The sequence below is a fragment of the Gadus morhua genome, chromosome 4, assembly GCF_902167405.1.
Source record: "Gadus morhua chromosome 4, gadMor3.0, whole genome shotgun sequence".
In the NCBI taxonomy this organism is placed as follows: Eukaryota; Metazoa; Chordata; class Actinopteri; order Gadiformes; family Gadidae; genus Gadus; species Gadus morhua.
This window is the reverse complement of record NC_044051.1, coordinates 42,736,775-42,746,774: the sequence shown is the minus strand read 5'-3', so window position 1 is coordinate 42,746,774 and position 10,000 is coordinate 42,736,775. Positions and strand designations below refer to the sequence as shown.

Genomic DNA, 10,000 nt, shown 5'->3' with positions numbered 1-10,000 from the left:
ATTCATGTCCTCCCTGACTCATCTGTTGATGCTTTTCACATGGATGTTCGCCCTGCCAAGGCCTAGACCTCCTCCCTCCTCCTCTGTCCTTTTCCCGTCCTCTCTACTCTCCTTATTTTCTATCCTCTCCTCCTTTCCTCACCTCTCTCCTCACCTCTCTTCTCTCCCCCTTTCCTCTCCTCTTTCCTCACCTCTCTTCTCTCCTCCTCTCCTCTCTCCTCTCCTCTCCTCCTCTCCTCTCCTCTTTCCTCACCTCTCTTCTCTCCTCCTCTCCTCTCCTCCTCTCCTCTCCTCTCTCTCCTCTCTCCTCTCCAGCTCTGCTCCACCTGGAGAAAACGGTGGTCGTACTGGATAGCTTTTAGTAGAACCAGTATGAGATTGTGTTTGTACTGGTCAGTCCCCAGTAGAGCGAGCAGCAGACTGTGGTTGTACTCGGAAGCTCCCAATAGAAACATTATAAGGCTGATACTACTGGGTAGTCTCCAGTAGAAAAGACTCTGTCGCTATCTGGACCAAATTGGACCAACCCTACCAGATCAGTTTTGTAACGATGAGTTTAAACAATTCGGCTCATCCAATAAGAAGCCTTGAGGACAAGCTGTATAACAGACACTTAGCAGCAGCTAGCACCCCTAGCGTCCTTAAATTTGTTCCTTTAGTGGAACATTTCCTACTTCCTGTCATACCCGGAAGTGAACTTAAGTACGACCAGGGGTTTAATTTGTCCTGCATAGACAACTAACTTACTCAACTAACCACTTTAAACCTTGCTCTAAAACTTCCTTAAAGCTTAATAAAGGATACCACGAAAACCCTGGAGTCTTTTATCTTTGATTGTTTTTTATTATCAGAAAATCCACTTAAGAGTTTGAGTGCATTGAAGATGGAAGACACATCCTCCAACATCCAAGAGAATAAAACGTGAATGTTGTTTGCAGAGGAGGTGGGAATAATGTGATTTACAAAAATTTTGTGAAAAAATAGACATCCTCTCCATTTACAGAGAATACATTTCTGTTGTGCAAAGCGTGGAAGGGGGACTCTGACTGGCCCCCCTGTCAGCTCAAAGTACTGGGTACACTGGGACGCTCCCTGTAAAACCAGGAGCAGACTCTGGTTGTACTGGGAAGCTTCCTGTAAAACCAGCAGAACCCTCTCAACTGGAACCTTCTGGTCTCGAGGACCAGGTCCACCCGTAGAACCGGCTGGTCTAGAACCATCCTGATATTAATCCACTTGGCGGTAGTACAAGGTACTACATATTCCTCTGTGTACAAGTACACGCTATAGATCCGTACTAGTCTCCTGATAGTTCTGTCTGTATTTACAACACCGGGTCTCGGGAGGGACTCAGGAAGTGACAAAATCCTCCACTTCCTGTCTCGGGGGCGGGTCTACCAGCGGCCCGGGATGGGCGTTCCGCACTCGTACCAGGACACGTAGCCGGCGGGGGCGCCGGCGCCCAGCGGCCCCAGGCGGACGGGCTCCTGCCGCGCAGCCCGGTAGAACCCTGGACAGGGCAGAGACCCTGGTTACCACGGTGACCCTCAACATCACGCAACGGGCAAGGACCCCTGTTACCACGGTGATCCGCAACATGATGCAACCGGGCGAAGACCCCGATTACCGCGGTGACCCTCAACATCAACATCACACAACGGGCAGATACCCCGGTTACCACGGTGACCAACACCATCACACAACAGGCCAAGGACCCCTGTTACCACGGTGACCCGCAACATCAGCCAACAGGCAGAGACCCCGGTAACCGCGGTTACCCGCACCATCACGCAGCGGAGGAAAAGGCCCGGGTTACCACGGTAAGGGTAACCGGGGTAACAAGGGGCTGTGAGGGGCTCTGGAGGGCGAGGGTCACCTGTGCGCGGCGGCAGCTGTTGGGGGCGGAGCTGTGGGCCGGTCCTCCCGTCCAGGAAGGAGTCCACGAACTGACAGTGGTCCTCTCCGAAGCCCGCCTCGTCCCCGATGTCGTAGAACTGACCTGGACAGACCGCCACCGCCGTCACCACCATCACCACCACCCCCATCATCATCACCACCATCATCACCATCACCACCACCACCATCATCATCATCATCACCATCATCACCACCCCTTCCTGGTCCAGAGGGACCTGTCTCTGGACTGTCTAACCCTACCTGCTCCTCACTCTCCTGTGTCACCAGGTGTGTTACCTGTGAGCGAGTCACTCAGGTAGATCTTGTAGCGCAGCGAGTTGCAGAGCTGCACGCCCACAAACTTGCGGTACCAGGTGCGCTTGACGTACTGCTGGCCGGTACAGTCAGAGGGCGGGGCCGTCCGGAACGGGAACCGCGTCCAGATGGCGTCTTTACCTGAACCCCGCCCACCAGGAGGGTTAGACAGTAGACAGGTCGTTAAGGAGCAGGTAGGGGTTAGACAGTACAGACAGGTCACTAAGGAACAGGTAGGGGTTAGACAGTACAGAGACAGGTCATTAAGGAGCAGGTAGGGGTTAGACAGTACAGAGACAGGTCATTAAGAAGCAGGTAGGGGTTAGACAGTACAGAGACAGGTCATTAAGGAGCAGGTAGGGGTTAGACAGTACAGAGACAGGTCATTAAGGAGCAGGTAGGGGTTACAGAGAGAGGTCATTAAGGAGCAGGTAGGGGGTAGACAGTACAGAGACAGGTCATTAAGGAGCAGGTAGGGGTTAGACAGTACAGAGAGGTCATTAAGGAGCAGGTAGGGGTTAGACAGTACAGAGATAGGTCATTAAGGAGCAGGTAGGGGTTAGACAGTACAGAGAGGTCATTAAGGAGCAGGTAGGGGTAAGACAGTACAGAGACAGGTCATTAAGGAGCAGGTAGGGGTTAGACAGTACAGAGACAGGTCATTAAGGAGCAGGTAGGGGTTAGACAGTACAGAGACAGGTCATTAAGGAGCAGGTAGGGGTTAGACAGTACAGAGACAGGTCATTAAGAAGCAGGTAGGGGTTAGACAGTACAGAGACAGGTCATTAAGGAGCAGGTAGGGGTTAGACAGTACAGAGACAGGTCATTAAGGAGCAGGTAGGGGTTACAGAGAGAGGTCATTAAGGAGCAGGTAGGGGGTAGACAGTACAGAGACAGGTCATTAAGGAGCAGGTAGGGGTTAGACAGTACAGAGAGGTCATTAAGGAGCAGGTAGGGGTTAGACAGTACAGAGAGGTCATTAAGGAGCAGGTAGGGGTTAGACAGTACAGAGATAGGTCATTAAGGAGCAGGTAGGGGTTAGACAGTACAGAGAGGTCATTAAGGAGCAGGTAGGGGTTAGACAGTACAGAGACAGGTCATTAAGGAGCAGGTAGGGGTTAGACAGTACAGAGACAGGTCATTAAGGAGCAGGTAGGGGTTAGACAGTACAGAGACAGGTCATTAAGGAGCAGGTAGGGGTTAGACAGTACAGAGACAGGTCATTAAGGAGCAGGTAGGGGTTATACAGTACAGAGACAGGTCATTAAGGAGCAGGTAGGGGTTATACAGTACAGATACAGGTCATTAAGGAGCAGGTAGGGGTTAGACAGTACAGAGACAGGTCATTAAGGAGCAGGTAGGGGTTAGACAGTACAGAGACAGGTCATTAAGGAGCAGGTAGGGGTTAGACAGTACAGAGACAGGTCATTAAGGAGCAGGTAGGGGTTATACAGTACAGAGACAGGTCATTAAGGAGTAGGTAGGGGTTAGACAGTACAGAGACAGGTCATTAAGGAGCAGGTAGGGGTTAGACAGTACAGAGACAGGTCATTAAGGAGCAGGTAGGGGTTAGACAGTACAGAGACAGGTCATTGATGAGCAGCTGGGGTTAGACATTGCAGGTCATTTGGGGTTATTCTGTGTAAGTAGGTTTTCAGAGACGAGGACTCACCAGAGGCATTCTCACTCACGCGTGGGTCAGCTGAGAGAGAGAGAGAGAGAGAGAGAGAGAGAGAGAGAGAGAGAGAGAGAGAGAGAGAGAGAGAGAGAGAGACAGAGACAGAGACAGAGACAGAGAGAGAGAGAGAGAGAGAGAGAGACAGAGACAGAGACAGAGACAGAGACAGAGACAGAGACAGAGAGAGACAGAGACAGAGACAGAGACAGAGAGATCATTGGGGACCAGTAGGTTGTGGTTCTATGTAGTCAGTACCTAGGACGTCAATATTGTACCCAGGGGTCAAAGGTCGTACCTGACTCTGTGCTGAAGGTCACCGGCTCACTGGGGGGTCCGGCTCCAAGGTCATTCTTAGGTTTCACCTTGAATGCATAACTAGAGAGAGAGAGAGAGAGAGAGAGAGAGAGAGAGAGAGAGAGAGAGAGAGAGAGAGAGAGAGAGAGAGAGAGAGAGACGGATCTACTGGTTCTTATCTTCTCCTGGTTCAAAGGTTCTAGGTGTCCTGGTTCTAGGTGTCCTGGTTCTAGGGTGTCCTGGCTCTAGGTGTCCTGGTTCTAGGGTATGCTGGTTCTAGGGTGTCCTGGTTCTAGTGTCTCATGGTTCTAGGTGTCCTGTTTCTAGGTGTCCTGGCTCTAGGTGTCCTGGTTCTAGGTGTCCTGGTTCTAGCCTGTGCTGGTTCTAATGCCTCATGGTTCTAGGTGTCCTGGTTCTAGGTGTCCTGGTTCTAGTGTCTCATGGTTCAAGGTGTCCTGGTTCTAGGTGTCCTGGTTCTAGGGTGTCCTGGTTCTAGTGTCTCATGGTTCAAGGTGTCCTGGTTCTAGTGTCTCATGGTTCAAGGTGTCCTGGTTCTAGTGTCTCATGGTTCTAGGTGTCCTGGTTCTAGGTGTCCTGGTTCTAGGTGTCCTGGTTCTAGCTGTCCTGGTTCTAGTGTCTCATGGTTCAAGGTGTCCTGGTTCTAGTGTCTCATGGTTCAAGGTGTCCTGGTTCTAGGTGTCCTGGTTCTAGTTGTCCTGGTTCTAGGTGTCCTGGCTCTAGGTGTCCTGGTTCTAGTGTTCTAGGTGTCCTGGTTCTAGTGTCTAATGGTTCAAGGTGTCCTGGTTCTAGGTGTCCTGGTTCTAGGTGTCCTGGTTCTAGGTGTCCTGGTTCTAGTGTCTCATGGTTCAAGGTGTCCTGGTTCTAGTGTCTCATGGTTCAAGGTGTCCTGGTTCAAGGTGTCCTGGTTCTAGGTGTCCTGGTTCTAGGTGTCCTGGCTCTAGGTGTCCTGGTTCTAGTGTCTAATGGTTCAAGGTGTCCTGGTTCAAGGTGTCCTGGTTCTAGGTGTCCTGGTTCTAGGTGTCCTGGTTCTAGGGTACCTGCTCTCAGGCCGGAGGTTCTCCACCACCGTGTGCGTCTGGTCGGTCATCAGGACGGACACCTCCTCTCCGTCCGGTCCCGTTGCCGTGGAGATGACCTCGTACTCTGGGGAGAAAGGTGACGTCATCAACACCCGCGGTCGGAACAGCAGCCGCGGAACAAGCTCTGAAGAACATCTGTTCTGAGGAACATCTGGTGCGGGCCCCCCACTGAGGGCTGGGTGGTGGGAGCATGGGGTGTCTGGGGAACATCTGGCCCCCCACCGAGGGCTGGGTGGGGGGAGCACGGGGTGTCTGGGGAACATCTGGCCCCCCACTGAGGGCTGGGTGGTGGGAGCACGGGGTGTCTGGGGAACATCTGGCCCCCCACTGAGGGGTGGGTGGGGGGAGCATGGGGTGTCTGGGGAACATCTTGAATGTAGGCGTGGTGCTCAGCAGCATGCGGAACGTTAACCGGTTCTCCATCTGCTGGTTCAGAACGCCAACACTCAGCGCTCCGTGTAGAGGCTGAGAACAGGACGGGAGCTGGGTTCTCCTGGTCCGACCCAGCTGGGTTCTCCTGGTCCGACCCAGCTGGGTTCTTCTGGTCTAGCCCGGGTTTGGTACTCTAACTGTTTTTTTTTAGTTTATATAATTTGTGTTTGAAATTGTAAATAATTATACTTGAAGAAAATACTTTTGTTTTGAGAATTATTTTCCTTTTAGTGTGGTTCTCTAAACTGGGTGTGGTTCTTTAACCCGGGTGTGGTTCTCTAAACCGGTGATGGTTCTATAACTTTGGTGGTGGTTCTCTAACCTTGGGTGTGGTTGTCCGTGTTCTTCCAGTCCAGGATGATGAAGGAGGGGCATCCCTCCACCGTTACCACGGTGAGGTTAGAGGGCGGGGCCTGGGGTGGCGTGCTGGCGTCTGATTCGCCGGGCTTCTCTCCAGGGAAGAAGAGGAGGGAGGAGGTGACGGAGCAGGGCTCCTCAGGCCTCTTGTCCGTCTTGTACACCACGTGAGGGGCTGGGTGGAGTCAGGGTGGAGAACAGGGAGGAGAACAGGGAGGAGAACAGGGAGGAGTCACGGTGGAGAACAGGGAGGAGTCAGGGAGGAGTCAGGGAGGAGTCAGGGTGGAGGCAGGAGGTCAGGGTGTCTTATAGATACCAGGTCCTACCTAGAAAAGGTCTCACATAGTATTAATTATACAGAACAGGCTCCATGTAGAGCAGGCTTTAATACTGGTCGAGAGCAGTATTTCTTTCCTCACCAACGAAGCGTTTCTTCCCCATGGCATCCAGGTCTGAGTTGGGCTGAGAGCTGAACACCTCTGACTCCTCCCAGAGATCCAATCTACTGGCTGATGAGATGAGGAAATGCATATCGTTAGCTTAGTGTTAACGTCTGAAACACACACAGCTAGCTTAGTGTGTACGTCTGAAACACACGCAGCTAGCTGAGTGTGTACGTCCGAAACACACACAGCTAGCTGAGTGTATACGTCTAAAACACACACAGCTAGCTGAGTGTGTACGTCTGAAACACACACAGCTAGCTTAGTGTGTACGTCTGAAACACACGCAGCTAGCTGAGTGTGTACGTCTGAAACACACACAGCTAGCTGAGTGTATACGTCTGAAACACACACAGCTAGCGGATTGTAAACGTCTGAAACCGTAGTTTACATGAAAACCATGTTCATTGTTAATGTGCCCTTATTGTTACATGTTAGCACTGTTTCTATAATGGCAGATGTATATGTAGAGGACAAGGCTACCCATACTGCTGGTGGTGGTGGTGGGGTTGGTGGTGGTGGTGGGGGTGGGGTTGGTGGTGGGGGTGGTCCTGGTGATCTGTCTCTCCTCCTGCCCCTTTGGCCTTGGCGTCACAGCGGGAAGGTTGGGCTTCACCCCCGACAACCTCTCCGTCTGCTTCCAGTGGCTGAGCTGGTCTGCACAGGAGACAGATCCTAACTGCTCGGTCATCGGCGTATTGGCCTTTCACACATGAAGTCCAGAAGAGCTCCGGGGAATCTGGTCCGGAGTTGGTCCGGAGTTGATCCGGAGCCGCCCTCTCACAGGCAACACACAGCCGGAGATCAGCAGCGTCAGATGTGTTCACACACACTGGGGGTGCTCCGGACACCTCAGGTCAGGTCTGGTGCCTGGGCGAGCGAGTAGGAGAGCGACGGGAAGCAAGAAGAATGCAGCGGGAGTCGCAGTGTGTCACTCTCCGTAACGCTGACCCTTTCTGCGATGGGTCAGTGCCACCGTCATTCAGATGTGTTCGCAGTATCACCACAAGAGCGGAAGGCAGAAAGGAGTCGGAACTTAAAATACAGACGAGAAGAGCAAAGTGAGAAGCAGCTGCACTGCGTTCTCCCGATCAATGGTTCACAGACTCAGCGGTTCACCTTTGTCTCCAAGTTCGCCCACCAGGTTAGGGATCTGGTCGACTGGGATCGCAGGACGGACAGGATATCCTGTACGGGAGGACAGACAGCTGGACGTCAGAAACAAACCTGGAACTGGACTCCTACATAAAGCGGAACTGTACACCGGTATAGACTAGACTGTACACCTGTATAGACTCTACTGTAATCTTGTATAGACTATTCCTCTGCATAGAGCATTGGTTATGGGTACCGGACTCAGTGCCTTTGGATGCACCTTGTCTTTATGAGGACAGAACAGGGAAGAACGTCTAGTGTGGCTAAATGTTCCAGGGGAATACCTTATCTATTGCCGTGGATAGTGTTCTTCTCTCAGCCAAACACCTGCTGCAAAACCTGCTGAAACCCTCCTTCATGAACCTGTAGCACATCGACCCGCCTCTCCCAAGAGACCACCTTCTGCCAATCAACACATTGATCCAGAGCTAGATCTAGTGCACATACATACAACACAAACTACGTACATGTACCATCTAGTACTAGGATGATGTGAGCACCATGGCTGTGCCATGTAGTACGAGTGCCATCTGACCCGTCTGTAGAACTGGTACCGTCTAGAGTACTCTGGCTGCAGTACCAGCACCAGCAGTACTAGTACCATGGCTAAAGGTTTTGCCAAGATTTTGCAGTTCAGGAACACGGCTGCTAGTTATCATTTAGTTTTCTTCGCCAAGGATGTTTCTCAGCCAATTATTCAATCCTCAGGCAAATTGACTTTCTTTGTTTAATAAATGAGTTTTTTTCTGAAGCGCTCCGTTGAAACATGTTGGATGCTCCCCTACGACTTACAGGAGGCCCGGGGAGGTCATTAGAAACACAAGCTGGCTTGGATCCACCGCATTCCAATGCATTTCCTCCGGTCTCGTGCATCAGAACAAGCTGACAATACGCACAACATTACCATCTTCTCTGGAGAATCTCTGGATAGTCCAGGAGGTCTCCTGATGGACCAGAGCCTCTGGAGAGACCAGGAGGTCTCCTGGTGGACCAGAACCTCACGAGAGACCAGGAGGTCTATTGAGCGACCAGAACCTCTGGAGAGACCAGGAGGTCTCCTGATGGACCAGAACCTCTGGAGAGACCAGGAGGTCCCTGATGGACCGGAACCTCTGGAGAGACCAGGAGGTCTATTGAGCGACCAGAACCTCTGGAGAGACCAGGAGGTCTCCTGATGGACCAGAACCTCTGGAGAGACCAGGAGGTCAATTGATGGACCAGAACCTCTGGAGAGACCAGGAGGTCCCTGATGGACCAGAACCTCTGGAGAGACCAGGAGGTCTCCTGATGGACCAGAACCTCTGGAGAGACCAGGAGGTCCCTGACGGACCAGAAACTCAACGACAATCACAGGTGGTGGAGGGTGGTGTTGACCCTGGCGAGTGGAGGGTGGTGTTTACCGTGAAGGGGTGGAGGGTGGTGTTTTCCCTGGAGGGATGGAGGATGCTTTTTACCCTGGCGAGGCCGGGACCAGACGACGGGGCGAGGGAGGACCAGCGGTCTGAGCGGGTCTCGATTGGCTGGGGAGAGAGGAGGAACTGTTAGCAGGCAGCCAGGCTCTGCAGACCGAGCCAGTGGATCACAGAGCAGCCTCCAGGCTCTGCAGACCCAGCCAGTGGATCACAGAGCAGCTTACAGGCTCTGCAGACCCAGCCAGTGGATCACAGAGCAGCTTACAGGCTCTGCAGACCCAGCCAGTGGATCACAGAGCAGCCTCCAGGCTCAGCAGACCCAGCCAGTTGATCACAGAGCAACCTTCAGGCTCTGCAGACCCAGCCAGTGGATCACAGAGCAGCCTCCAGGCTCTAAATGAGGAGACAGGAGGAGACAGGAGGAGGAGACAGGATGAGGAGGCAGGAGGAGGTAGTCACCAAAGGAGGTCCGCGGGGAACCAGGGAAGGTCTGATGTTTGATCAGAGAGGAGAGGGGAGGGCGGGTCCGGTTATAAAGAGCTGAAACAGATCAGAGAGCACAGAACCCAGATCAGAGAGCACAGAACCCAGATCAGAGAACACAGATCAGTGAACCCAGATCAGTGAACCCAGATCAGAGAGCACAGAACCCAGATCAGTGAACCCAGATCAGTGAACCCAGATCAGTGAACCCAGATCAGTGAACCCAGATCAGGGGCAGGGGGGTCTGGTGTGGCGGTCTCAGGGTCTCACCTGGTCTTGGAGGGAACATGGCCCGGGGTCCCAAAGGTTTCTGGAACAAGACATAACATGACAGAGCATGACCTAACGTGACCTTACAGGATGTCACATGACTATGACGCGACATGATGCTATCGAGGTCCCAACCCCCCACCAACCAATCAGAATGCAGATCCT

At 52.6% G+C, this 10,000-nt stretch overlaps 1 protein-coding gene across 2 annotated transcripts in view; it reads right to left on the bottom strand.

Annotated features, from left to right (window-relative positions):
- Positions 1–824: 824 nt before the first annotated feature.
- Positions 825–10,000, bottom strand: part of LOC115542979 (target of Nesh-SH3-like) — a 14,958-nt gene continuing 5,782 nt past the window's right edge. The window contains exons 7-19 of one of the 2 annotated variants that reach the window (XM_030355501.1): positions 9,836–9,875; positions 9,542–9,622; positions 9,071–9,190; positions 7,635–7,703; positions 7,005–7,172; positions 6,492–6,581; positions 6,038–6,247; positions 5,242–5,347; positions 4,185–4,264; positions 3,884–3,913; positions 2,194–2,352; positions 1,877–1,999; positions 825–1,510 (exon numbers count right to left, since the gene is read on the bottom strand). In XM_030355501.1, the coding sequence (XP_030211361.1) occupies positions 1,395–1,510; positions 1,877–1,999; positions 2,194–2,352; positions 3,884–3,913; positions 4,185–4,264; positions 5,242–5,347; positions 6,038–6,247; positions 6,492–6,581; positions 7,005–7,172; positions 7,635–7,703; positions 9,071–9,190; positions 9,542–9,622; positions 9,836–9,875 (1,392 nt within the window). In that variant the 3' untranslated portion in view covers positions 825–1,394. Of the gene's footprint in view, positions 1,511–1,876; positions 2,000–2,193; positions 2,353–3,883; positions 3,914–4,184; positions 4,265–5,241; positions 5,348–6,037; positions 6,248–6,491; positions 6,582–6,998; positions 7,173–7,634; positions 7,704–9,070; positions 9,191–9,541; positions 9,623–9,835; positions 9,876–10,000 lie in introns of both variants that reach the window. The other variant, XM_030355500.1, reaches the window with a different exon arrangement.